Genomic DNA, 24411 nt, shown 5'->3' on the forward strand with positions numbered 1-24411 from the left:
CGATCATGGGCTCGCGCCCTGTCTCCAGGCCACACATTTAACTTGAAACTTCATAGAACTCCCTCAGAATCAGCGAAGCACCGGATCGCTCAATTGACCTAAAAGCACACCAAGATGTAGATCACGGGCTGCAACAGTAGTAGAACCACATTTGAAAGGAAAAGAAGTAGTAAAGGAAGTTGTTTTGCGAACCACCTGGAAGATGTTGCCCTTGGTTGCGTTGTTCGCTGGTGCCATCTTCTTCATTGGATCAAGTACTGCAGTGATGGGAGCTGGGAGAATGGAATAGAGCCTTTACAGGAGGCATGGTGGGATAAAGTTATGTAGTCAATGTAGTAATCTGAGTCAGTGGACATGTAGAGAGTGTTTATGAATTAATTCTTATTTGTGAGAAAGGGGAACAAGAAATGATATGAAGTGTTAATTTATGTTTGGTCTTCGTAGTCTTTTCCTAAAAATATATATTTTTTTAATTTTAACAGTGGATACCTATTTTGTCAAATCTGAAGAATGGGGATACCCTTTGGGGATTTGCCTCACGAGAGCAATTTCCAATCTCAATTCATTTAGGGGACTATAATATGGATGGATTTCCTGATGCATTGGCCATACTGAAGAATACTTCAGGGAGGTAGGCTGATATTTTTTTTCTTCTTTTGAATAACCTTTCTAAGGGTGGTTAAAGTGCTCTCTGAATAATTAAGTTTATTAAAAGATGCAATGCATGTACAAATATGCAAATCATAAAATATTCGTATTTCAAAACTTCATTGTGCAACAGAAAGATTGCTCTTAATAAATGTACGAGGGAATTACTTCAAAGTGACGTGATAAGTTTAACTCATTTTTAATATATGACACTTCTGGGAATTGCATGTTGTCATTCTGTAATCATGTTTTTCTTTCCGTGCAAACAGAAAACCCCTATAACCTTCCAAGTGTGGCATAGAAATTGCAATCGTACATCAGTGAAAACAGACTTGTCCTGATTTATTACTGTTCTACCTCGTATTTCCTTTACTTGCATGAAAAGAGGTTTGTGGGTTCAGAAGAATACAAATGTACAATTTCTCATTGTAAATTTTGAGAGCTGCACTCTAATGCTTCAAAACGTATAGTATATTTATTTTGAGAATTGTCCCGTGGTATGTTTGATTAGTGGTGCTTTCCAGTTTTTTTGATTTGTCTTCTGAGGTTGGGTATCTGATATTATTTCATTCTTTCGTCGGATGGCAAAATCTCCCTTGAACCAAGTACCTGTTGGACCAAATCAATGGTCAACCTGGCTGTCACATATAGATAAGAATGAAAAATGCTGCATTTCCTTCTCTGAAGTGAACAAGATAATCTTGACTAACAGCTCTATAGTTTTATGGCCATCATTGCTGATATCCAAGTTTCATGGTATCAACTGAATTTAAATTCCCCAGCTAAAATATGAATTAAGGTTCTGGACGCATTAATCCCGGTCATCCAGGTGACCCAGCTGCTAAACAGACTACGTAAAAGTTTCATTCAATATTGACTTAATTCATTAACCAAATCCACAAATTGTGAATATCATCATGAAGTGGTACTAGTTTGCAAGTATGCAAAGGGCCCATGTATTCCACATATTCTAAATTCAGATTAGAGTCTTCGATGCTACCTTCAAGTGTGGAATTTGCAGGATCTCCCTGTGATATTAGTTTCCTTTCACCATAAAACCTAAGATACAGGCAGAATTAGGCCATTTCGGCAACTGCAATCACTTCTGACCCTTGAAGCACTGGAAATTCCACCATACTACCTGTGTTTTCAACAGTGAAGATTGAAACAAAATACTTACTCAGTTTGTCTGCCATTTCCCTGTCCCTCATTACTACCTCTCCAGCATCATTTTCCAGTGGTCTGATATCCAATCTCGCCTCTCCTTTACATTTTATGTATCTGAAAATATTTTTGTATCCTCTTTAATATAATTGGCTAACTTACTTTCATGTTCCATCTTTTTCATCTTAATGACTTTTTAAAATGACTTTGGGTACTCAAATTGCTCCCACATTCCAAAGAAAATTAATTACCTGTTGCGCTGTACTGTATATTATATCTTTTCAGTTATCAGAAAACACTTAAATACTACTGAGCTACTCTTATTTCTAACCACTTCCCTATTTACCTATATGCAGTACCATGCAAAAGTCTTAGGTGCCATAGCTATATATACGTGCCTTAGACTTTTGCACAGTTCTGTGAATGACAACTTGTGTAGGAGAAGCAGGATGGAGTTAATGAGGTTGGAAGAGAAGATTGGTAAAGAGAAGTAAGGGGAGGCTGGGATTATTGTGATTGCTCTGAGAGACAGCTAGCATAAGTCAGTTGGGCTGAATAGTTTTCTATGAGAAGATATAAAATGTGACACATAGTAAGTACAATCTATGTATACAAGCTATCTTGTGCGTTTATATTTATTGTGTTTTATATTATTGTGTTCTTTATCTTACTGTTTTTTTTGTACTACATCAGATCTGGAAAAACAATTATTTCGTTCTCCTTCACATTTGTGTACTGGAAAAGACATTAAACAATTTTGAACATGTGCAAATGAGAAGTTGGTTTAGAAAAGACATTTCAAGCCTTCCATTTATTTTAATTGTAATACTAGCCTCTAGAATAAGTAGTTTCTTGCCTCCATTACATGAATAAAAATAAACAAAATTACATCTTCCAAACTATCCCATGATTAATAAATTCTAAACTAATCGTAATGTTTAGGTATTGATTAATGATTATATTGAAACTTTTTAAATTAAAATCTCTAATTTGTGTAGTTTCATTTAAATAATAGGATTTTTATTATCTAATTTCAGTGTTATATATTTTCTTGCGCCTTGAAATTTGCTTTAATCTAAACTAATACAAAGTATAGCAGTAAATTTTCTGGTGAAATAAATCCTTTTAAAGCAATGTAAAACAAAATTAAAAGTTGATTGCTTTACATTATAATGAAATGTTGATTACCATGGTAACAGATTATAACTATTTCTACCTTTTATAGCTGATGCAAACTATAATCCACATTTAATGCATGAAATAGTTGTTCCAAACCATGTTTTCCATGGCTTCATTTCTTAAATGGTAATTGTACAAGAGTAATTAAAATGTCAGGACCTATTGTATATTGACTTTTTTAAAAAAAGAAAGTCACTGTCTTCTGTAAATTTTACAGCTGGAGTGTGAAATGAGAAAAAAACAAATTACATGAATTCCCATTGTCAAGCACCCAATTAACTTTATTGATCAGTAGCAGAAAATGACCCTGCCAATTCAAATGCAAGTTGACCCAAGCATTTCTTTCACTTGTAGCAACTTGAATGAAGTGATATATTTTGACCCAACTCATTGGCAAACAATGTAACTCTGCCAAATTCTTCCTTATTGGCAATACATTTTAATCCATTTCTTGCAACTTACTCTAATTTAAACTCTTTATGGGCGGTGTCACACCATCCTGAATACAACTGATCATAACCAATCAGAGGCAGAAAGAGCAATGATAGGAGTGAATGCCGATTTTATCTGGAGATGTACAAGTTTGTACAAATAGAAGGATAATGACAACACTCTGCCTTTAGCACTCGTTTTACACTCTTGAATGTGCTCAGTCTCTGCTATCTCCCTCTAAGTAAAACCAGATACTCGAACCACCAGCTACAATATTTCCTCCTACTCTCCCTATGGAGCAGTATGTCTGCAGTGTGGGCTAGCTACAAAATGCACTGTTTTTTCTCACCAAACAGCACTGACAGCATCTTGCAAAGATATGGTGTCCATTGAATAGAAGGGCAAGGACACCCAGAAAACACAACTGTGTATCTTGACCTGTAAATATACAATCATACCTGCATGGTTACTGCAACTAAATCAGGAACACCCTATCCGATAATATTTGAGGCATGGCTTTATCTAAGTGTGCTGCATGCTAGCAGCTCATCATTGAATGGAAAATAGATGGTGGCCTTTCCTGCAAAAACCTGGAAATCAGCAGCCTTTTGGCTGGTGTCGAGTTATTGATTTAGAGATATAGTGTGGAGTAGGCCCTTCTGACCCTTTGAGCTGCAGCACCCAGCAATCCCCGACGATCCAGATTTAACCCTAACTTAATCTCGGGACAATTTACAATCATCAATTAACCTACCCGGTATGTCTTTGGACTGTGGGAGGAAACCGCAAAGTTTTCTGGTAAAATGGATGGTGTACTATACTGACACCATCAGGTGATGACGGGTAATCCTACGCACCTGGTAGGATCACCGGTGACAGAAGCGTGAGAGATTAGTGCTGAAAGCAGAGTAGCAAAACAAAAGCCCCCAACAGTGGAGCAGTTAATTTTCAAAACAAGATTTAAATCATCATCTGGAGATGTGAGCGCCAGTGTTGGCTGAGATTTGAACTCATGGACTCATATCATTGGGAAGAATGGTGCTGAAAAGGCCATTTCCTAAGTTATTCTCCAAGTTCACAAATACTTTGCTTAATTGATGTGTTGACACAAAGCCATAAGACATAGAACAGCATACCTCTTGCCACCTCCCAAAAATCTCCCCCATTGTCAGAAAACTTTGAGATATAAAAGGAATTCAAAGTACACATTTCTTCAGAAAAACGAATGGCTGCTAAACTGGCAATCACGATAATATCATTAGTGGCATCCATCAGAGTTGTAGTAAAACTCAAAAAGCAACCTAAATTGTTTTGAAGGCAGTACAAAGGTAAGTGCTAATACTCGTGAAGGCATCCAAGCACAACTCAGTGGCAAAGTTGTAGAATTTAAAACTGTTGAAAAATGCCAGTCAGGCATACACGGAAGCAATAGGCTTTATCTTATTTGCAACTTACACCATCTCCAGCGGGATCCCACCCGTGAGCACATCTTTCCCTCCTCCCCACTTTCTGCTTTCGCAGGAATTGCTTCCTATGCAACTCTCTTCTCCATTTGTCCCTCCCCACTGATCTCCCTCCTAGCACTTAACCTTGCAAGCAGAACAAGTGCTGCACCTGCCCTTACACCTCCTACCTCACTGCCATTCAGGGCCCCAAACATTTGTTCCAGTTGAGGCAATACTTTACCTGTGAATCTGCTGGGGTCATATACTGCCTCCTATATTCCTGGTGTGGGCTCCTGTATATCGGTGAGATCCAACGTAGATTGTGAGACCACTTCACTGAGTACCTATGCTCCGTCTGCCAGGAGAAGTGGAATCTCCCAGTAGCCACCTATTTTAATTTCACTTCCCATTCCCATTCCAATATGTCTATCCATGCCTTCTCTACTGTCGCCACACTCGGAATGGAGGAACAACACCTTGTATTCTGTCTGAATAACCTCCAACCTGATGGCATGAACATCAATTTCTCAAACTTGTGGTAATGCCCCCCCTTCACCATTCCCCCAATCCCTTTTCCTTCTCTCACGTTTCTTTGCTTGCCATTGCCTCTCAGTCGTGCTCCTCCCCCTTTTCTTTCTTCCATGGCCTTCTATCCTCTCCTATTAGATTCCCCCTTCTCCAGCTCTGTATCTCTTTCACCAATCAACTTCCCGGCTCTTTACTTCACCCCTCCCGGTTTTACCTATCACCTTGTGCTTCTCCCTCGCTTCCCCCCACCTTTCAACTCTGCTCCTCAGCTTTTTCTCTCCAGTCCTTATTAAAGGTCTCAGCCTGAAACATTAACTGTACTCTTTTCCATATATGCTACCTGGCCTGCTGAGCTCCTTCAGCATTTTGTGCATGTGACTTCATCTTCTGCCATTTTTGGATTAGTTTGATGTAATTGATGCAGGATTAAATGACTTCATGATTTGAAGAAGGAAGTACCCTGTGACTGGCAGAATCACTTTGTATCAAACCAAAAACATGTAACCTATCAAGGGCTTAAAGTTGAAGTCCATGGGTAGTTTTAAGTAATCAGAAGCAAATCATGGTCGGACAAGGCAAAAGAATTTCAGCAATTTGCTTAAGTGCAACCAAGATCTCGTGGATTCACCATGTCAAGATCTTTGAAGATGACAGAATGCTGTTGAAAGAGGTGCTTTGAAGAGTACTGGAAAGAGCACTATCACAAATTTCTGAACCAGGAGGCAGTGGGGACACAGTCTAGTCCATTCACAGCATCGTGTTTGGGATGCTTTATGTAGTCCCAAGAAAACTGATGAGCAATAAAGCAGATGACTCACAACAAAGTACTTGGAACTGATAGCTTGCCTGTTGAAGTTTGGCCAACATATTATATAATTGTTCTTAAAATCTGGAAAACTACAGAAATTGCAATCTCACCAGGAAAGCCAACATTTTCAAAAAAAAAGGAACTAGGTCTGGCTTTGATTGCTATCTAGGTATCGCCATCCTCTGCATTGCTGGAAGGATCTTGTGCAAGTCATTCACAAACAACTTCTCCATATTATTTATTAATTTGCAGAGAACCATTGTTCTTTGCATTGTATAAAGGCATTAAGGTCATGATTTTCATGGCCAAACAGATGCAGGAAAATTGTAAAAAACAACATCAGGTGTGAGACCTTCTGGATAACCATATAGCCTGATGGAAAACCTGACTGAAGTTTAACTCAAATAGAAATTCAGTACCATATTTCTTGTTCTCATCAGCATGCCATCAGTATCAAGCACATGATGAATTGAAAACCTTTTAGACTGATTCCTGGGGGCAGTCTACGAGTAACATCTTTCCCATCTGAATATTAGAAATTTATTCCAACTCTCTGTTTTTTATGTGATAACTAGTCTTTTATCATTGCCAACACATTTCTCCCAGCATTATGAACTCTTATGCATTAGCCTTTACAGAGAGGAGAAAAGAAATGATGAAAGACCTGGACAGCCGTATTCTGACTTTTTGTAACATCCATTAGACTTCCTGGCTTGAAGACCAGGCATTTGATCAATCAAAACAATCCCCCACAACTTTCAACTGGATCCTTGGAGAAGATTGTCCTCAACTGTGAAAGACCACAGATTACTGTTAGTTGCATAGTTGCCAGAAAACTCATACCAGAGGCACATATGTGTGTACTTATGAATTATTCTTGTCTGTTACTGACTTTAGGTTCATCACCTTTTTCATTGCTGTATTCGGTATCCTCCAGATTTGGCTGCTAGGATGAATTTTTAGAAAAAGCAGATTTCTTTTGGAATTAACAAACTAGAAATTGGCTAAATCTTCACCATCCTGGAAACAAAGGCAGGAGGAACTTAATGCAATATATCATTTGCTTCCCTGTTCTTTCTCCATTTATTCCACTCATTCAAAATTATTCATACCCAGTAAGTAGGACAACTACCTGGAAAGATGGAAGCACCTTCACTCCAGGATAAAACAGCCTGATTTTTTAATATCTGGTTATCAGATCATAAATTAGGGAAAGTAAATACATTTATTTCCTGAGTATGTAGAAAATCCTGAATATCCAAAGACATAAATCACATACAGCACAGCAGCTGGTGCATGTTCTTGAAACTTCTGAATGATTTTTTGCCTCCAAAGTCATTGTTTTGGTGTGTGCTGCAATGGTATACTGTATTTAAAAAGTAATTTGGAAGCTTGGTCTTCAATTCCTAGGAATTTTGCTGTACTGTGAATGTTAGAGATACAATATGCAATGGACATTATTAGTTTATTAGTTTCCCAGAACAGTTAAATTTTGTCCCCAAATTCAGCGGGTAATTTCTTCTGAAAATGGCAGATTATTTTTTGGATTACGGTACTGTGCAAAAATCTTAGACAGCTATATTGTATAGCTACAGTGCCTAGGACTTTTGCACTGTACCATATATTATGTTTTTCCAGTTATCAAAAAACACTTAATACCACTGAGCTAAGTACTCTGATTTCTGTTTCCCAACTACCTTCCTATTTTAACCAATCTACAGCACTATGCAATAGTGTTAGGCACCCTAGCTGTATATATGTGCCTAAGACATTTGCACAGTGCTGTATGTTCTTTAAATTTTCCAATGCTTCTTTATTTTTGTAAACTTTAATTGAAAGCAGGAGTTAGCTTTCACCTCCCCTTTACGCAAAAGCACCACTACAGCTACATGCTTAATTTTAAGTGATTGCTTGGCTAGAATGTCTGCCACCTCATTTCCTTCAATCCCAACATGGGCAAGGACCCATAAGAACTGGATACACAAGCATATACCCTGCAGCCTCAACGGAGGTTGTCCATCAGCAGGTGTTAAATTGCCTGTTGCAAAGATTCAAGTTATTTGTTTTTCTAAAAGAAACATTACAGCTACAATTGACCTTGAGTTTTATAGTGAATATCTTAAATAAGAGTCGGTAGTAACATTTCTAGGTATGTAGATGGACCGAAGGCTAGCATGGAAGGTGCTCGTGAATAAAACTCTAGAGAAGTGTAATTAAAAAACCCTCACTGTGCTCAGGTGCTTAGGTGGGTGTAATTGGGGTGCGAGTAGGAGGTCACTTAAACAAATGTATATTGCTTTAATCAGATCTATTTTTCATTATGGATGTGTTGATTATGGGTTAGCCTCACCAGCAATCTTGAATGAAGCCCCTAGATAAAGTTCAAGCTAAATCATTCCCAATGCAGGCATTACTGGCAGAAATGGATGAGATACCTTTACATCTATGCAGGTGACGGTTAGCAACGGTTCATTGGGTTAATCTAAGAGAACATTAAGTTGGTCATCCAATATTGGCAACATTAGTAGAGTGTTGTGAACACTGTATTTGTAAGATCTTCAGTTTTGGGTAGATGGGAAATGCATGCGCACAAAATCTTGGTTGTTTAATGTGGAATATGATCCCAGTGTACCCCTTTCTGTCACTCCTCTATGGTTTTCCCCTTTGACTGTGGTTGATTTAAGCCTTCAAGAAAAGATCAAGATGAAGGTTTATTGTATATCAGTGGTACAGGTACTTCAGCAATATATGCGAGGCAAATATTATGGTTTCTTGCATCTCCATACAAATGGGTCAAAATATCCATTGACAGATCTTTCAGGTGTTTCTATTTACGTTCCGAAGTTTCAGATAACCATTAAGAAAAGGTTATCAGTGTTCACATCTGAGATGGTTACCATTATTTTAGCCTTGGAATGAGTCAAAGAAATGCTCCCTGATTATTAGATTAGATTATGAGGACACGCAGTCCTCTTTTATTGTCATTTAGTAATGCATGCATTAAGAAATGATACAATGTTTTTCCAGAGTGATATCACAGAAGCACATGACAAACCGACTTAAAAACTAACAAAACCACATAATTATAACATATAGTTACAACAGTGAAAAGCAATACCGTAATTTGATAAGAACAGACCATGGCAAGGTAAAAGTCTCAAAGTCTCTCGAAAGTCCCATCATCTCACGCAGGTGGTGAACCTGCGGCGCCACCAACTTGCCGATGCAGCATACTGGAAGCATCTGTCCGTAGTCCGACTCCGAGTCCGTCCGAAAACTCCGAGCCTCCAACCATTTCTCCAGCACCGAGCACCATCTCTGCCGAGCACTCCGACCCCAGCCCCGGCAACAGGCAATAGGCAAAGCCGAGGATTTGGGGCCTTCCCCTCCGGAGATTCTTGATCGCACAGTAGCAGCGGCAGCGAAGCGGGCATTTCAGAAGTTATTCCAGGTGTTCCTCTGTGTTTTTCACGGCTGTCTCCATCAAATCCGGATTGTGCACGGCCCCCTAGTTAACACATATGATATTCATTTGGAACGGCCACGTGCACTGTGTCGCGCCGCCATCCTCTCCTCCCTCCTCCTATGTACTTCTGTGCTCCAATTCATTTTTGATTTTCACATCTATTAAAACAGGCATTTTAAATTGTAGATCTGACATTCTTCTTGAGATTGGACAACCTCTGTTGAGGCTGCAGGGTATAGGCTTGTGTATCCAGTTCTTATGGGTCCTTGTCCATGTTGAGATTGAAGGAAATGAGGTAGCAGACATTCTAGCCAAGCAATCACTTAAAATTAAGGATGTAAATGTAGAGGTGCCTTTGCATAAAGCGGAGGTGAAAGCCATATTTTAAAAGTCTATTAAATAACGGTACAGTATATATTGTTCAAATGCAGATCCTAGGTGGTGCAAAGGAAACATCTAATTGCCAAATTGACACACCTAGAAAACAAGGACACTTATGTCAGAATGCCACTTCTGGATTTCAGTTTGGTATTCAACACTACTGTCCCACAGACCTTGGTGAGCAAACTCCTACTCTTCAGTCTAAATACACCACTGTGCAACTGGATGTTGGACTTCCTAATCAACAGAACTCATAGTCAGGATGCACAATGCTCCTCCCTCCCCATCATTATCAACACAGGTGCTCCCCAGGGCTATGTGCTGAGCCCATTTCTGTATATTCTGCTCACACATGACTGCATGGCCAAAAATTCGGGTAATCACCTTGTCAAGTTAGCTAATACATAAAAGCATAGAAAATCTACAGCACAATACAGGCCCTTCGGCCCACAGAGTTGTGCTGAACATGGCCCTACCTTAGAAATTACTAGTTGCAGTGCGGTTACCTATAGCCCTCTATTTTACTAAGCTCCATGTACCCATCTAAAAGTCTCTTAAAAGACCCTATCGTGTCCACCTCCACCACCGTTGCCGGCAGCCCAGTCGACGCACTCATCACTCGCTGAGTAAAAATCTTACTGCTGACATCTCCTCTGTACCTACTCACCAGCACCTTAAACCTGTGTCCTCTTGTGGCAACCATTTCAGCCCTGGGAAAAAGCCTCTGACTATCCACACAATCAATGCCTCTCATCTTATACACCTCTATCAGGTCACCTCGCATCCTCCGTCGCTCCAAGGAGAAAAGGCTGAGTTCACTCAACCTATTCTCATAAGGCATGCTCACGAATCGAGGCAACATCTTTGTATGACACACCAGTGGTGGGACTCACCACCAACAACGATGAGATGGCCTACAGAGAGGAGCTGGAAAAGCTAGAGGCCTGGTACCAGACAAATAACCTCCTCCTTAATGTCAACAAGACAAAGAAAATGGTTATCGACCTTTATATCAGCTGCACAGCAGTGGAAGCTAGAAGCAGTTTCAAACTCCTGGGAGTGCACTTTACGCAAAACCTCTCATAGTCCCAGAACTCATCCTACAAGATCAGAACAGCTCACCGATGCGTCTACTTTATGACGAGGTGGAAGAGAGCTGGACTATGCACATCCCTACTCACATCATTCTACAGATACACAGTAGAGAGGATCCTAACAAGATGCATCACTGAATGGTACAGAAACCGCACTGCAACTAACAGGAAGGCTCTACAAGTAGTCAAAGCTGCCTTGTGCATCTCCAGCAGCAGTCTAACCACCATCAAGGACATATATACAGAAAGGTGTCTGAAAAGGGCCAGTAACATCATGAAGGATCCCACCCACCCTGCTCATGAACTGTTTGTCCCACTGCCTTCATGGAGGAGGCTATGTAGCATCCATACCAGGACCACCAGACTCAAAAACAGTTACTTTCTTCAAGCAGTAATGGTTGATCGACACCTCCACTACTAACCCAACCCTCCATATCAGTCACCTTATGTACAGTTATTCCTGTGCCTACCATTATGTTACAGACATACAATTAATCTGTGTACAGTATATAAACCATCTTATGCATTTATGTTTATTGTGTTTTATTATTGTTATTATTGTGTTCTTTATCTTTTGTGGGGTTTCTTTTGTGCTGTGTCCAACCTGGAGTAACAATTATTTCATTCTCCTTTACATTTGTCTGCAAGAAATGACATTAAACATTCTTGAATCTTGCATCCTGATCTTTCGGATGGTCACAGTTTAACATGGAAATTTAGTTAGGATATCAATGCCGTTGTAATATATAGAATATTTGACTTTCTGAAGTGCATTGGACTTTTTGATATTGTTTGAGGTTTTTTTGGGAGGGGGATTTGGTGAGTATACTTCCTGTCTCTTTGTCTGCAACTCAGTAGGTCTATGTTGATCTGCCTTTAAACTTTACAAGAAGAAGAAGAAAAACATTTGGAGTTTTGTGAACAATTTTGGGCTCCATATCCAATAAATGATGTGCTGACATTGGAGAGAGTCCTGAAGAGGTTTATGAGAATGATCTTGTAAATGAAAGAGTTAATATATGAGGAACATTTTATGACTCTGGGCCTGTATTCGCTGGAGTTTAGAAGGAGGAGAGGAGATGTCATTGAAACCTACCGAATATTGAAAATCTTAGAGTGAACGTAGAGATGGTTCCAGTAGTGGAAGACTCAAGGATCAGAGGACACAGCCTCAGAACAGAAGGACATACCTTTAGAACAGAGATAAGGAGGAATTTCTTTAGACAGAAAATCATGAATCTGTGGAATTTGTTACTACAGATGACTGCAGAGGCTAAGTCATTGGGTACCTTTAAAGCACAGGTAGATAGATTCTTGATTAGTCAGGACAGTACGGGTTATGGGGAGTAGACAGGAGAATGGGGTTGAGAGGGAAAATAAATCAACCATGATTGAATGATGGAGCAGTCTCAGTAGGCCAAATGGCCTAATTCTTCTGCTATCTGTTATAGTCTTAAGCAGTAATTATTTAATAAGGTAGGTTCCACTTTGTATAACAGTTGCAAAAAAAGTCTGACTTATCTATAGACTTCTTGCAAACTTTTCACTTGATTTATTGATGATGAGTAGCACAGGCAAAACAAGCATTTGAATTAGGCAAATGCAGCAGCTATGGTTGCAGATATGGCTTTAAACTAATGTGCAGAGTGAAGGCTTTTGGTGAGTTATGGAAGATTCTAAGTATCAGTGAAAGTAGAGGATGTGGGGGAAGTGGGGAGGATGTCGGAGGAAGTTTAAGTGGGAAGGGAGGTTGTGATGAATGGCAACTAAGAAAGATGAAAGGAAAACACAAGTTAGTTGTGCATGACAGTGAAAGAGATTACAATAACTAAACTTGCAGGGAGGGGAGGGAGCTTACACACATAAAATACATCTGAAAATAGAATTCCAAAAGAGGAAAATAGTAAAAGAATAAAATTAAAGCCTCCTTATCAGAAGAAAGTGGCGATTGCAATAAGATGGATGAACTGATGGCAGAAATAGAAATAAATGGTATGATTGTGTAACCTTTTCAGTTAGAGTTGTAAGGTGATCAAAATTGTGAACTAATTATTGATTCTTAACATTTGAGAGGGTTGGCAGAGAGGAGAAGAACTTAGTCACTGTTAAGAGAAATGAGATCTATCTTTAATAGATCAAGATATAAAGATGGAGGTAGTTCAGAGAATGTTCAGTGTACCTCATGAGGAAGATTGTATAGGTGATATTGTAATATAAGATTTTGAGGGGGCTTGACCAGGGAGATACAATGAGAATGTGTCCCTTCATCAGTGTATCAGAACTAGGCAGACATTTTCAAAATCAGGGATTACATAGGACGGTGATGAATGGGAATTTTTTTCCCTTAGCTAGTGATGAATATTTAGATTTCTATGCCACAGCAAGATGTTCATCAGGAAGTCAAAAGTTGTGGGTTTAAGGAGGGAGATGGAGCTAAAGTCATGACCTTATTGAATGCCAGTACACACTGTGGGGGCCCATATGACTACTACTGCTCCGATTTCTTATGTTTTGATTCTTAGAATCTCCTTTCTTTTGAGTTACGACACTCATTACGAGAATGTTTCTGGGAATGAAAGGGTTAATGTATGAGGAGCATTTAATGGCTCCAGGCTCTTACTTGCTGGAGTTTAGAGGAATGAGGGGGGATCTCATTGAAACCTCTTGTATAGTAAAAGGCCTAGACAGAGTTGATGTGGAGAGGTTGTTTCCTATAGTAGTTGAGTCCAGGACCAGAGGGCACAGCTTCAGAATAGGGAGATGTCCATTTAGAACAGAGATGATGAGGAATTTCTTTAGCCAGAAGGTGGTGAATTTGTGGAATTCATTGCCATGGATGACTGTGGAGACCAAGTTATTTAGTATATTTAAAGCAGAAGTTGATAGGTTCATGATTAGTCAGGGCATTAAAGGTTATGAGAAGAAGGCAGGAGAATGGGATTGAGGGAGATAATAAATTAGCCATGATGAAATGGTGGTGCAGAATCGCTGGAGCGAATGGCCTAATTCTGCTCCTATGACTATGGTCTTATGTACCTAGAACTAGAGTCATAGAAAAGTACAGCATAGAAACAGGCCCTTTAGCCCAACTAGTCAATCCAAACCATTTAAACTGCCTACTTCCATCAATCTGCATCGATGCCATAGCCCTCCAAACCCGGACCATCCATGTACATACCCAAACTTCTCTTAAACATTGAAATCAAGCTTGCATGCACCACTTCTGTTGGCAGCTCATTCCACACTCTCGTGACCCTCTGAGTGAAGAAGTTTCCCCTCATATTCCCCTTAAACTTTTCACCTTTTACCTTTCACCTTTAACCTATGAACTCTGGTTGTAGTCCTTCCCAACCTCAGTGGAAAAAAATCTGCTAGCATTTACCCTATCTATACCCTCCATAATTTTGTATACCTCTATCAAGTCTCCTCTCACTCCTCTACATTCCAAGGAATAAAGTCCTAACCTATTTGATCTTTCCTTATAACTCAGGTCTTCCAGACCTGGCAACATCCTTGTAAATTTACTCTGTACTCTTTCAACTTTACTTACACCTTTCCTGTAGATAGGTGACCAAAACTGCACACAGTATTCCAAATTAGGCCTCACCAATGTCTTACACAATTTCAACGTAATATTTATGAAGGCCAATATGCCAAAAGCTTTCTTTATGACCCTATCTACCTGTGAATTATGGGCCTGTGTTCCCATATCCCTTTGTTCTACGTACTCCTCAGTGCCCTACCATTCACTGTGTAAGACCTACCCTGTTTGGTCCTATTGAAGTGCAACTGACGAAGATAGGGTTGAGTGATAGGTGGAAACTTGACAAAGGAAATTAATCTTTGAAAGTGTGAGATTGAGGTCCTGTTCATTGGTGGGAGAAATCAAAAGGAAGACTATTATCTAAACTTGGAGTATTATGTTCAGTTCTGGTTGCCTCATTATAGAAAGGATGTATAGAAAGCATGCGCGTACATGCCGATTTTTTTCCACTAATCGGTTTTGACTTAATCTTCCCGACTATACTGTACATACATTATTTCTACTTTATATAGGCTGTGTATTTATCATATCATTCCTGCTTTTACTATATGTTAGTGTTATTTTAGGTTTTATGTGTTATTTGAAATGATTTGGTAGGTTATTTTTTGGGTCTGGGAACGCTCATAAAAATTTTTCCCATATAAATTAATAGATTAATGGTAATTGCTTCTGCGCTTTATGCCATTTCTGCATGAAAGGTTTCATAGGAATGCTCTACCTTAGCGGGGGGAAATACGGGACAAGGGCGGTCCCGTATGGGACAAAGCAATTTAGCCCAATATACGAGATGTCCCGGCAATACAGGACAGTTGGCAACCCTGTGTTCAAGTTCAACAGTGCATGATAGGGAATGAGGAAAGGTGCAGTTGATTTATATCGTTTCCTTGCGGCCCGGTAGCACATGCTTTGCAGCCTGGTACCGCGGCCTGGTGGTTGGTGCTTTAGAGAAGATGCAGAGGAGATTTACCTGGATGCTGCTTGGATTAGGGAACATGTCATATGAGGAAAGATTGAGCGAGCTTTTTCATTTGGAGAAAAGGAGGATGAGAGATGAATTGATGGAGGTGCATAAGATTATAAGAGACATGGATAGAATTGACACCCAGGACCTTTTTCTCTGGGTGTCAGTGGTCAATATCTAAAGACATCCTTTCAAGATGAATGGAGGAAAGTTTAGGGGAGATGTCAGTGGTAAGTGCTTGGAATGCAGTGCCAAGTGATGATTGGAGACTGATACATTTGGAACATTTAAGTTTTGTTCCAATTGGTAAGGCTACACCTGGAGCACTGCAACAAATTTTGGTGTCCTTTTCCAGTACAGAAATTAGGACCATAAAAAACAAGGCAATGCTAAAGGCACAGTGACCCATTCCTTTGCTTGTATGGTCATTCTTGTCTACATTGATCTTCCTGCAGAATAATTGCTAGCAGCAACTGCATTTAGAGCTCACTCTGCTCTTTAAAGATGGTCATCCCTGCTTAATTTTTGCAATTGTGAAATTACTCATGCTTAACATGAAAAATGGAAAACCCAGTATGAATACCACCTCCAAATCATACATGTCCTTATACAAGGTAGGCTTATAAATGCCACACACCAGGGATTTCAGGACAACTGAAGCAAGACTTGATATGGACTCCTATATAGTTCAATTATGCTATGTTAGGGATGAAATGGTTAAGTCAGATATGGTAATAGAATGTGTGTATCTGATATTTGTATGACTTCGAAATAATGTGTTAAAGGATTGGGTTAGGGAGCATGTTAACTGATACAGCTTGGGATTAATCTTTGTCATTCTTTAATTTTGCCTATAAATCTCAATCCTTTATTTTGTCTCTTTTGCTAGCTTTATATAAATCTGCATACCCAAAATTTTTCCCATTGGTTTCAAAGGGACATTGTCAATGTTAATAATTATAATTTATTCTGAATTATCTACCAGTTAGAAGTGAAAGAATACCTGAGAAAATGTGACATCACTTTATGCAGATTTCTTTAGTAGCTTTCTCACCTTTTGTATAAGTAAAAGCATGGCTACATTCAGAGCAAAATATGTCGGTTGATGAAGCACATCTTCCTCTCTACAATCCAAACTCTTCCTCCCTTCTCCTCCCCAAGGAAGGTGTGCTGTTGACCTTCAATTTTTGACCTGTTTTTAAAAATAAATTGGTGGATTTTTAGCTAGGTATTTGACTTCCTATCTGAATACAAGGTTACATCTTGTTATTAAAGAAGTCACTTAATGATTATAAATTTTTTTTGAAAGCTGTCTAGAAATTTGAGATTACAGTAGTTTCCAACATTATACATAACTCATAGTAACAAAGTAGTTATGAATTTAATGCTTTGCCTTAATTAAATTACTGCCTTAAGTTTTAGTCACTAGTAACGGAAAGAATTTTCAAAAATAATGTTCTGTTTTTAATTGATCAATTAGATCCAAGTGCATTACAGTTTAATAATGTGGAATCTACTAAAAATGTATTACTGCGTTTACCTACTTTTTTTTACTGTGCTGTTGAATTAAAAAGCTTTATATATGATTTAATGTATTCATTGAATTCATAGACTGTGTCTTGAAAGGCACTGAGCTACAATTACTGCTGCCTGTTTCACAAATTTCCAGTGCTTCCTTGCCAGAATAGGAAGCATATCTAAGAAACAGATTGAAGTGAAGATGTTTCTCCCCAGGAATCATAGCAACATGTCAAATGATCATAGCTGAGAACTGGTTAGCTGTTTTTGCAAAGCTTCTATTAATTGAAGCAAGTCATTCAACCTTCTTGCCACAAGCAATATCAATGCAGTAAAATTAATCAACCAGGCTTTTTTTTTGCATTTGGTTTGGTTCTAATATTTGCAAGGAAAGAAGACTGTAAGCTCTTGTGCTGGGACATATTCGCTTCAGAAATGGTAGCTCTTAAAAATCAGTTCCATTTTGCCTCGGACCTTTTTTTGGTGTTCTCAGGTGTCAAAAAGAATCACACATTATAATAATCCATTGCTAAGATGGAAACTAGACACATAGAAAAACTACAGCATAATACAGGCCCTTCGACCCACAATGCTGTGCCAAACATGAACTTACTTTGGAAATTACCTAGCCCTCTATTACTCATAGCCCTCTATTTTTCTAAGCTCATGTGCCTATCCAGGAATCTCTTAAAAGACCCTATCGCAAGGAAAATCTTAAATCTTTTCTGCGTCCTAGAACAACTTTAAGCTTATTTAGACTTCAAAAATCTCAAAACGATGAAAATTTTCTGCTCCAACCATTCTATATTTATTCATTAGGACTAGGTACATCTGCTCCAAATCTTTCATCATCATCATTATCATCAGCCCTTGACTCAAAAATCCTTGACCCACATGCCTGAATATCTTTCCTCTCCAAAGTTTTTCAACATTTATTTTCTTGTAAATTCTTGCCTCTCTTACTCTCAACAATGTTTTGAATCTTTCTTGCATGGTTCCAGCCCTAACACAGAAACAAAATTGTTCTGATTGAAGTCACTAATAACATCTAAGTAATTGTAAAACAAAAGATAAGCTATTTCTCCTGTTTTTGCTGCCTGTATTCAACTACAAGATCTTTCTGCAATGCACCCAACTGTCATTCAGTCAGTGAAAGCATGTTTGCCTTGCTCTGTTCTTACCTTTATGGTCTATACCAGAGAATCAGAAATAATGGCTTCTATTCTAGTGTTTTCATTGTTACATTTGTTCTTCTGAATTTTCATATACGTGCTGCTCCAGGTCGTATCGGGGGATATGGGATTTTGTGTTTAGAGTTCACAATTGCATATCAGAATTTTAAAAATCCACCAACATGCTGAAAATTATTTAGCTCATATGACGCCTATAAATCAATTAAATGCCAATTGTAAAAAACAAAGGAAAAGTGTTGACAGACCATCAATCATTTCTAATTGGTACTATAACCCTGTGTTTCTATTCCACTGAAATATACGTGAATTCCCTGATACTAGGTCAAGAGTCAGAAAATGGATAAAAATATAGAACCGCAGAAATTGAAAGTTGAATTGAAAGCCTGACTGTGTAGTTCAGCAAATAAGTGTCAGCTTTGCCAGTACTCCTACGTTTTGATTTCATATACATGCTTCATGAGAGGAGGAGAAGGGAAAAGAGTCAATTACTCACCTGGGGTTTAACAACTGTCGTCCTCTAAATACCAGCTTGACCATCCAACTGTCAACAGCTTGGCTAGTTTAACTAGTCAGTTAAATATACATCACACACAAAATACTGGAGGAACTCAGCAGACCAGGCAGCATCTATGGAAAAGAGTACCGTTAGCCCTGCTGAAGGATCTCAGCCTGAAGCATCGACTGTACTCTTTTTCCATATATACTGCCTGACCTGCTGAGTTCCTCCAGCATTTTGTGTGTGTTATTTGATTTCCAGCATCTGCAGATTTCCTCTCATTTGTGAGCTAAATATGCATTTTAGTTCTGTAATATAATTAATATTAAATAAATAGACTTAGTTTGTGCTTTAATAAAAAGTGAATCCGCTGTTAATTGAAAGGAAGGTTCAGGGCTTAAGTCCAATCCAGAGACTTGATTATAGAAATCTAAACTAATGAACCAGTTAGCTATTGAGAAGGTGGTACTTTGTCAGAAGTGCAGTAATTAAGATGAAATGATAAGCCAATGGCAACTTCTCCTTCATCTGAGTATTTTAACATTTTGAAGAGAAGAAAAGCTGTCCTTCAATAAACTAAACACAAGATTACGGCATTACTGTTTACAAGTTCCAGCTGTTTAACTGCTGTAATTTGTCTGTGGCCATTTAGAGTTGGTTGAGGTATTTCAGTGTGAAGTTGCCTAATCTGCACTACTGGAAATTGGTTTGATGGAATTATTTGATTTGTGATTCAGTCATAACAGTAATTTCTAAATTTAGCTGGTAATCAGCCTGAATTGAATGGTAATGTTTTGATGTTCTTAATATTGACAGTTGATGATATCAGTAAATCTAGCCTCAGTGATTTAAGAACTGATATTTAGCCAATAAAACTCCTCTTTTTAAAAACACTTTTAATATCTAACATTAATCATATCTATTTGTCCAAAGTCTCTCAATCAAACATTATGTGCAATCAACTTAATTGTTTGGCTGCATGCCATATTTACTTTTATTTGATCTATAGATGAGAATTCCTGGCAAAATAGGGACTCCCAGAATTCCCATTCAAGATATATAAACCCAAGGTATCAGCAGCACAAAAATATGTGGATATCTCTGAGAAAGCAAGTTGGACAAAGACTGTCGGCAGCAAATTTAGGGCAGAATGTGAAGAAACCAAGAAAGGTGATTTATGAAGGTGAGAGCTAGAAATTGTGTTTTGGGTAGAAGAAATACAGGTGATTATTTTGGTGGAAGAGAAGAGTTCGCTGATTCTTTGAGGTACATGATGATGATGTGCATCACAATTGAAAGGATATAGGAAAAAGAAACATCAGGTGGAAAAGGAATATGGATTTTGGTTCAGTCAGAGTGAATCAGAATGAATTGGGTGGTGAGCACTAAAGGGAAATGCTGGCATAAATTGGCGATGTTATGCTGGTGGTACAGAAGAATAATCTGTTAGGATTGAAAGGAATATTAATGCAGTAGGGGAAGCCAGAGGAAAACACCCTGGTGGAAATAATGAAGAAAAGGAATTGCAAAATTCCTGCACTGTGTTGGGGTAGGGCTTATAAACTAGTTTAAGGGGAAATGGAGAGATTGATTGAATAAAAGTATACATTTCAATGCTGTATTTATTTATTTTTAAAAACCTTTGAAGGGATTTTAGAAAAGTTCATAGAGGTGGTTTAAGCAGAGGAACCATGACTGTTTCAGAGTAATGGAAATGGACAGTATTGCTGTACAATGTTCTGTAGGGAATCATTTTGTTACTATTATACATGATTGATTTTAAATTGGAAGTACAGTCAAAGTTTGCAGAATTCTGCAAAAAGAGTGTGTCATAAATCATTTGAAGAACCAAAGTAACATCTACGAGGGTTTGATGGAATGACCAAAAATGTAGCAGATAGGGTTCTTTGTCTACAGTGTTAAATGTTCCATTTAATTTCAAAATTACCCATAGAGTAAAGGTGGGTGATGCACAGTTTCCAGCCATTGAAGGAGCTTTGAGGAAGATATGTGTGTTTATAAAATGAAATCCAAGAGATTTCAAGCAATAACCGGGAGAAACTTTTGATTAAATGTATAAATGTTGAATAGTGGAAGGGGGTTAAAAGAGATGTGGTATATAACATAGGTTAAGGACCAATCATGAATGACTAAAGATTAAAGGAGTGGTTGGGCCAATTGGCATTTCATCGTTATTTTTATAATTCTTATTTTTTTAAAGGTAGTTTGTTACTTTGTGAGGAACTGGATTCAAAGCTAGGAAAAGCTTGCTTCTCCCTCCAACTCCAACCCCTAAGGATTTTTTTGCAAATATCTTGATAGCTTTAAATATTGAAGAATTGGGCTGTGAGAAGTGAATACACCCAAGAAAGGGTTGATTCCATTATCTTTCATTTCATAAGTCTTAGCACTGCAGATGAGAGTCAAATAGGATTGTTTGAGGAGGTAATTTTCATGATGAAATCATTTAGATCTAAATCTATAAAATTGATGCTTGGACCACTTCAGGAAGCTTTTTATTTAAAAAAAAATAACATAAAGGAAAAGTTACTAATATAAATCAAAGATTCAAGAAGTTTCAAAGGTTCATTTATTAACAAAGTATGTATGTAGCATACAACTCTGAGATTCATCTTCTCCAGATAGCCATGAAACTAAGAAATCCATGGAATTCTTCAAGGAGAGCAAACCCTATGCAAAAAAAAAATGGCAACACAATCATCAACCCCTCCCCCCATTCCCACACACACACGCACGCACACCAAGAACATTGGCCCCCAAATCACCCTCCTCCACACAAAATGCATCAAGAATATCGATCCCCCCCTCCCCTACACAAAACTGAACAAGAACATTGACTCCCAAACACCCCTCCCTCGCACAAGCACATCAAGAACATTGACCCCCAAACCACCCCTCCCCCATACAACAAACTTAACAAAATCGCAACAAGAACATCAACTCCCAAACTCTTCTCCCCATTCAAAAAAACTAACAAAAACACAAGAAAAGCAACCTCAAAACCCCACCCTACATGAAATGCATCAAGAACATTGACCCCCCCCAACCCCCCCGCGCAAAATGCAACAAGAATATCAACCCCCAAACCTCCCTTCCCCTGCACAAAAAAACGAGAACGAACAGGCAAAAACACAGAATATAAAAACTTTAAGACTGAAAAAGTATATAGTCCATGTTATAATCATAACATTGCTATTGTTATAATCATAACAATGTTGCAGTTACATAAATCTTTAATACTGCTGTTTTGAATATAGAGCTTTCTCTACTTCATGTCATAGTTCAGGTGAAATTTTCACAATAAATTATGTTACATTTTTGTTCACCCACTCCCACCCCTCAGTCAGTCTTTTGAAATCTTAAATAATTTAAATTTGCATTCTCTGTTGTGAACTTGTCATTGTCTCAGTCATAATTATGCTATCTTCTGAAAAGCAACATTCAATTCTTGGCAAACTTCAGCTGGGGAAGGAGAGAAATGAGTGAATTGTCACAGGTTGCTGGTGTTACAGCATTTTGTAGAGTGCTGAGTACAGTTCTAATGTCTCTAGATTTGGCAAATTAATAATATGGTAAGAAGTTAATAAAATGTACTCTTGCACTAAGTGCTATATAATAGTTTTTTGAAATCAGGTTTAGTTCCGTCCTTTTTAAATAAATAGATCTTGGAGAGTAATATAAATTTTGCTGAAAGTATTCATTATTGATGTTCTGTAAATCATATTGTTTTATTTCTAACAAAGTCTAAGCTGGCTTTCTGGGCATCTGGAGTTTATGAAGGGTTAATAACAGTGTTTGTAATTATAGCCCAAACACTTTAATTATTAGGCGTACTGTGTGACATCATCCTGTACCTTGAAGTTGTCACTGACAGAAATGAAAAAGCCAGATGGTGTGTGATTATAGTTAGTCCTCCAAAATGTGTTTTAAAAGCAATTAAAAGGTTAGGACCCCCTCCTAGTGATCTGCTTATCTGTGATGAGATATTTTTGCACATCTTCTTCATGATACAAACTGGTCACTCCTGGCAGAAATAAATTATGAAAGCTTAGGAAGGCTGTAATATCAATTTAGATTTTTCAGGAAATTACAGATTTTGGAAGAATTCTGTTTGGAACTATGGCTTATCTGAAAGGAAGTAATAAGTAATCTGTAATCCTTCATTGGAAATGCATTTGCATTTTGAAAGCTTCTGCGATTAGGAACAGATGGATTGTTATCTCTTTGAAATTGTGTAGTAGGTTGTAAACAAGCTTGCATGTATAAAATAACAGTGCAGCTTTTGATCTGCTTTCTTTATGTTAATCTATTTTTCTTTGAAGAATTTGATGGCTTAAGAGTTAGCTAGAAGAAACAAAATTGAGAGGTAAAGATGTAATAATCTGCTAAAGTTGCCTCCAAACTTCCAATAATTTCTACACCTGTTATTTAAATCGATGTTCAAAATGGTATTCAACAGGACTGATAACATCCTAGACAAAGAACATCCCTGATTCATCATGCTTCAGCCAATATCCAACAGTATTAACAGACTATATTAGATACAAATACAGAAAAAAATTACAGGTGCTATGGGAGTGATATAAGATTGCTCTTTTTTATTTTGATGGTGGAATCATTATACATTTTTTTTAAAACAACGCCATCTTTGGGGATGTCATTTCATCTCTGGAGCTGTATTCAAGATAACCCAGAGTAACAAAGTAACTGATTTTGATGTTTCATTGGGCGAGGCATCAAACAGTTTGAGCAATCTAAAATTAAATCCTGGTAGGTAGGAATCTACAACAGAAAGCTACCTCAGATTCAGCAAAGCTAGCAAGGTCACTGGGAGAGCAGTGTTTCCGATCTGGGAATGAAAAAAAGATGTCACACTTTTCAACAGCTAGTTCTCTTCTGAGATTAACAATGCAAATGAATTTAACTTCTGGATCACTACCTGATGCTGTATATCAGATAGTTACTTATGGAGCTCACCAGTACAATTTAGATCAAGTTAGAGGGACTGATTTTGCTTTGTCAAGAAAGAAAAATCAGGTGAGTTGTATTTGTAGTTCTCCAACTAATTTAATAATGTTCAATTCAGAGTTACATTGCCTCTGTAAATTCTACATTCAACTAACAAATTGTGCTTTGCTTTAAATAAAAACCTCTAAAGATCTCAATTCTTTTTACAGCAATAAACAAGCTTTTCTTCTGGAAAATGTTCCATGCAGTGATGCAAGTTGCAAGCCCGTAGGCCGAATGTTCAGGGTCCTCTGGGAATTGTCTGATTTAAACCATATCAAGAATGCTGTTATGGCGACCTTCTTTGACATTTATGAAGATGTAAGTTCATTACCGTGTTTATTAAAAAATTTTTACTCATTGTTAATTTGAATTCTCATCAAGCTTTCCACGAGTGCTTGGTTTGGGAATTTCACAGATATTTGGTTCATGTCCCCATTTATTAATGGTTTCTACCGGCTAAAGAAGTGTTTGGATTCAATCCCTGGAGTATGTTTTGTGCAGTTCCTTGCAAGCATAGCCAGAT

The 24411-nt window shown here is 38.1% G+C and overlaps 1 protein-coding gene across 2 annotated transcripts in view; it reads left to right on the forward strand.

The window, feature by feature from the left end:
* Positions 1–24411, forward strand: part of itfg1 (integrin alpha FG-GAP repeat containing 1) — a 261975-nt gene that overhangs the window by 133448 nt on the left and 104116 nt on the right. For both annotated transcript variants that reach the window (XM_072279639.1, XM_072279638.1), the window contains exons 10-11: positions 483–631; positions 24056–24206. In XM_072279639.1, coding sequence (XP_072135740.1) covers positions 483–631; positions 24056–24206 — 300 coding nt within the window. The remainder of the gene's footprint in view (positions 1–482; positions 632–24055; positions 24207–24411) is intronic.

This window comes from Mobula birostris, chromosome 15 (genome assembly GCF_030028105.1).
Source record: "Mobula birostris isolate sMobBir1 chromosome 15, sMobBir1.hap1, whole genome shotgun sequence".
NCBI classification, from domain to species: Eukaryota; Metazoa; Chordata; class Chondrichthyes; order Myliobatiformes; family Myliobatidae; genus Mobula; species Mobula birostris.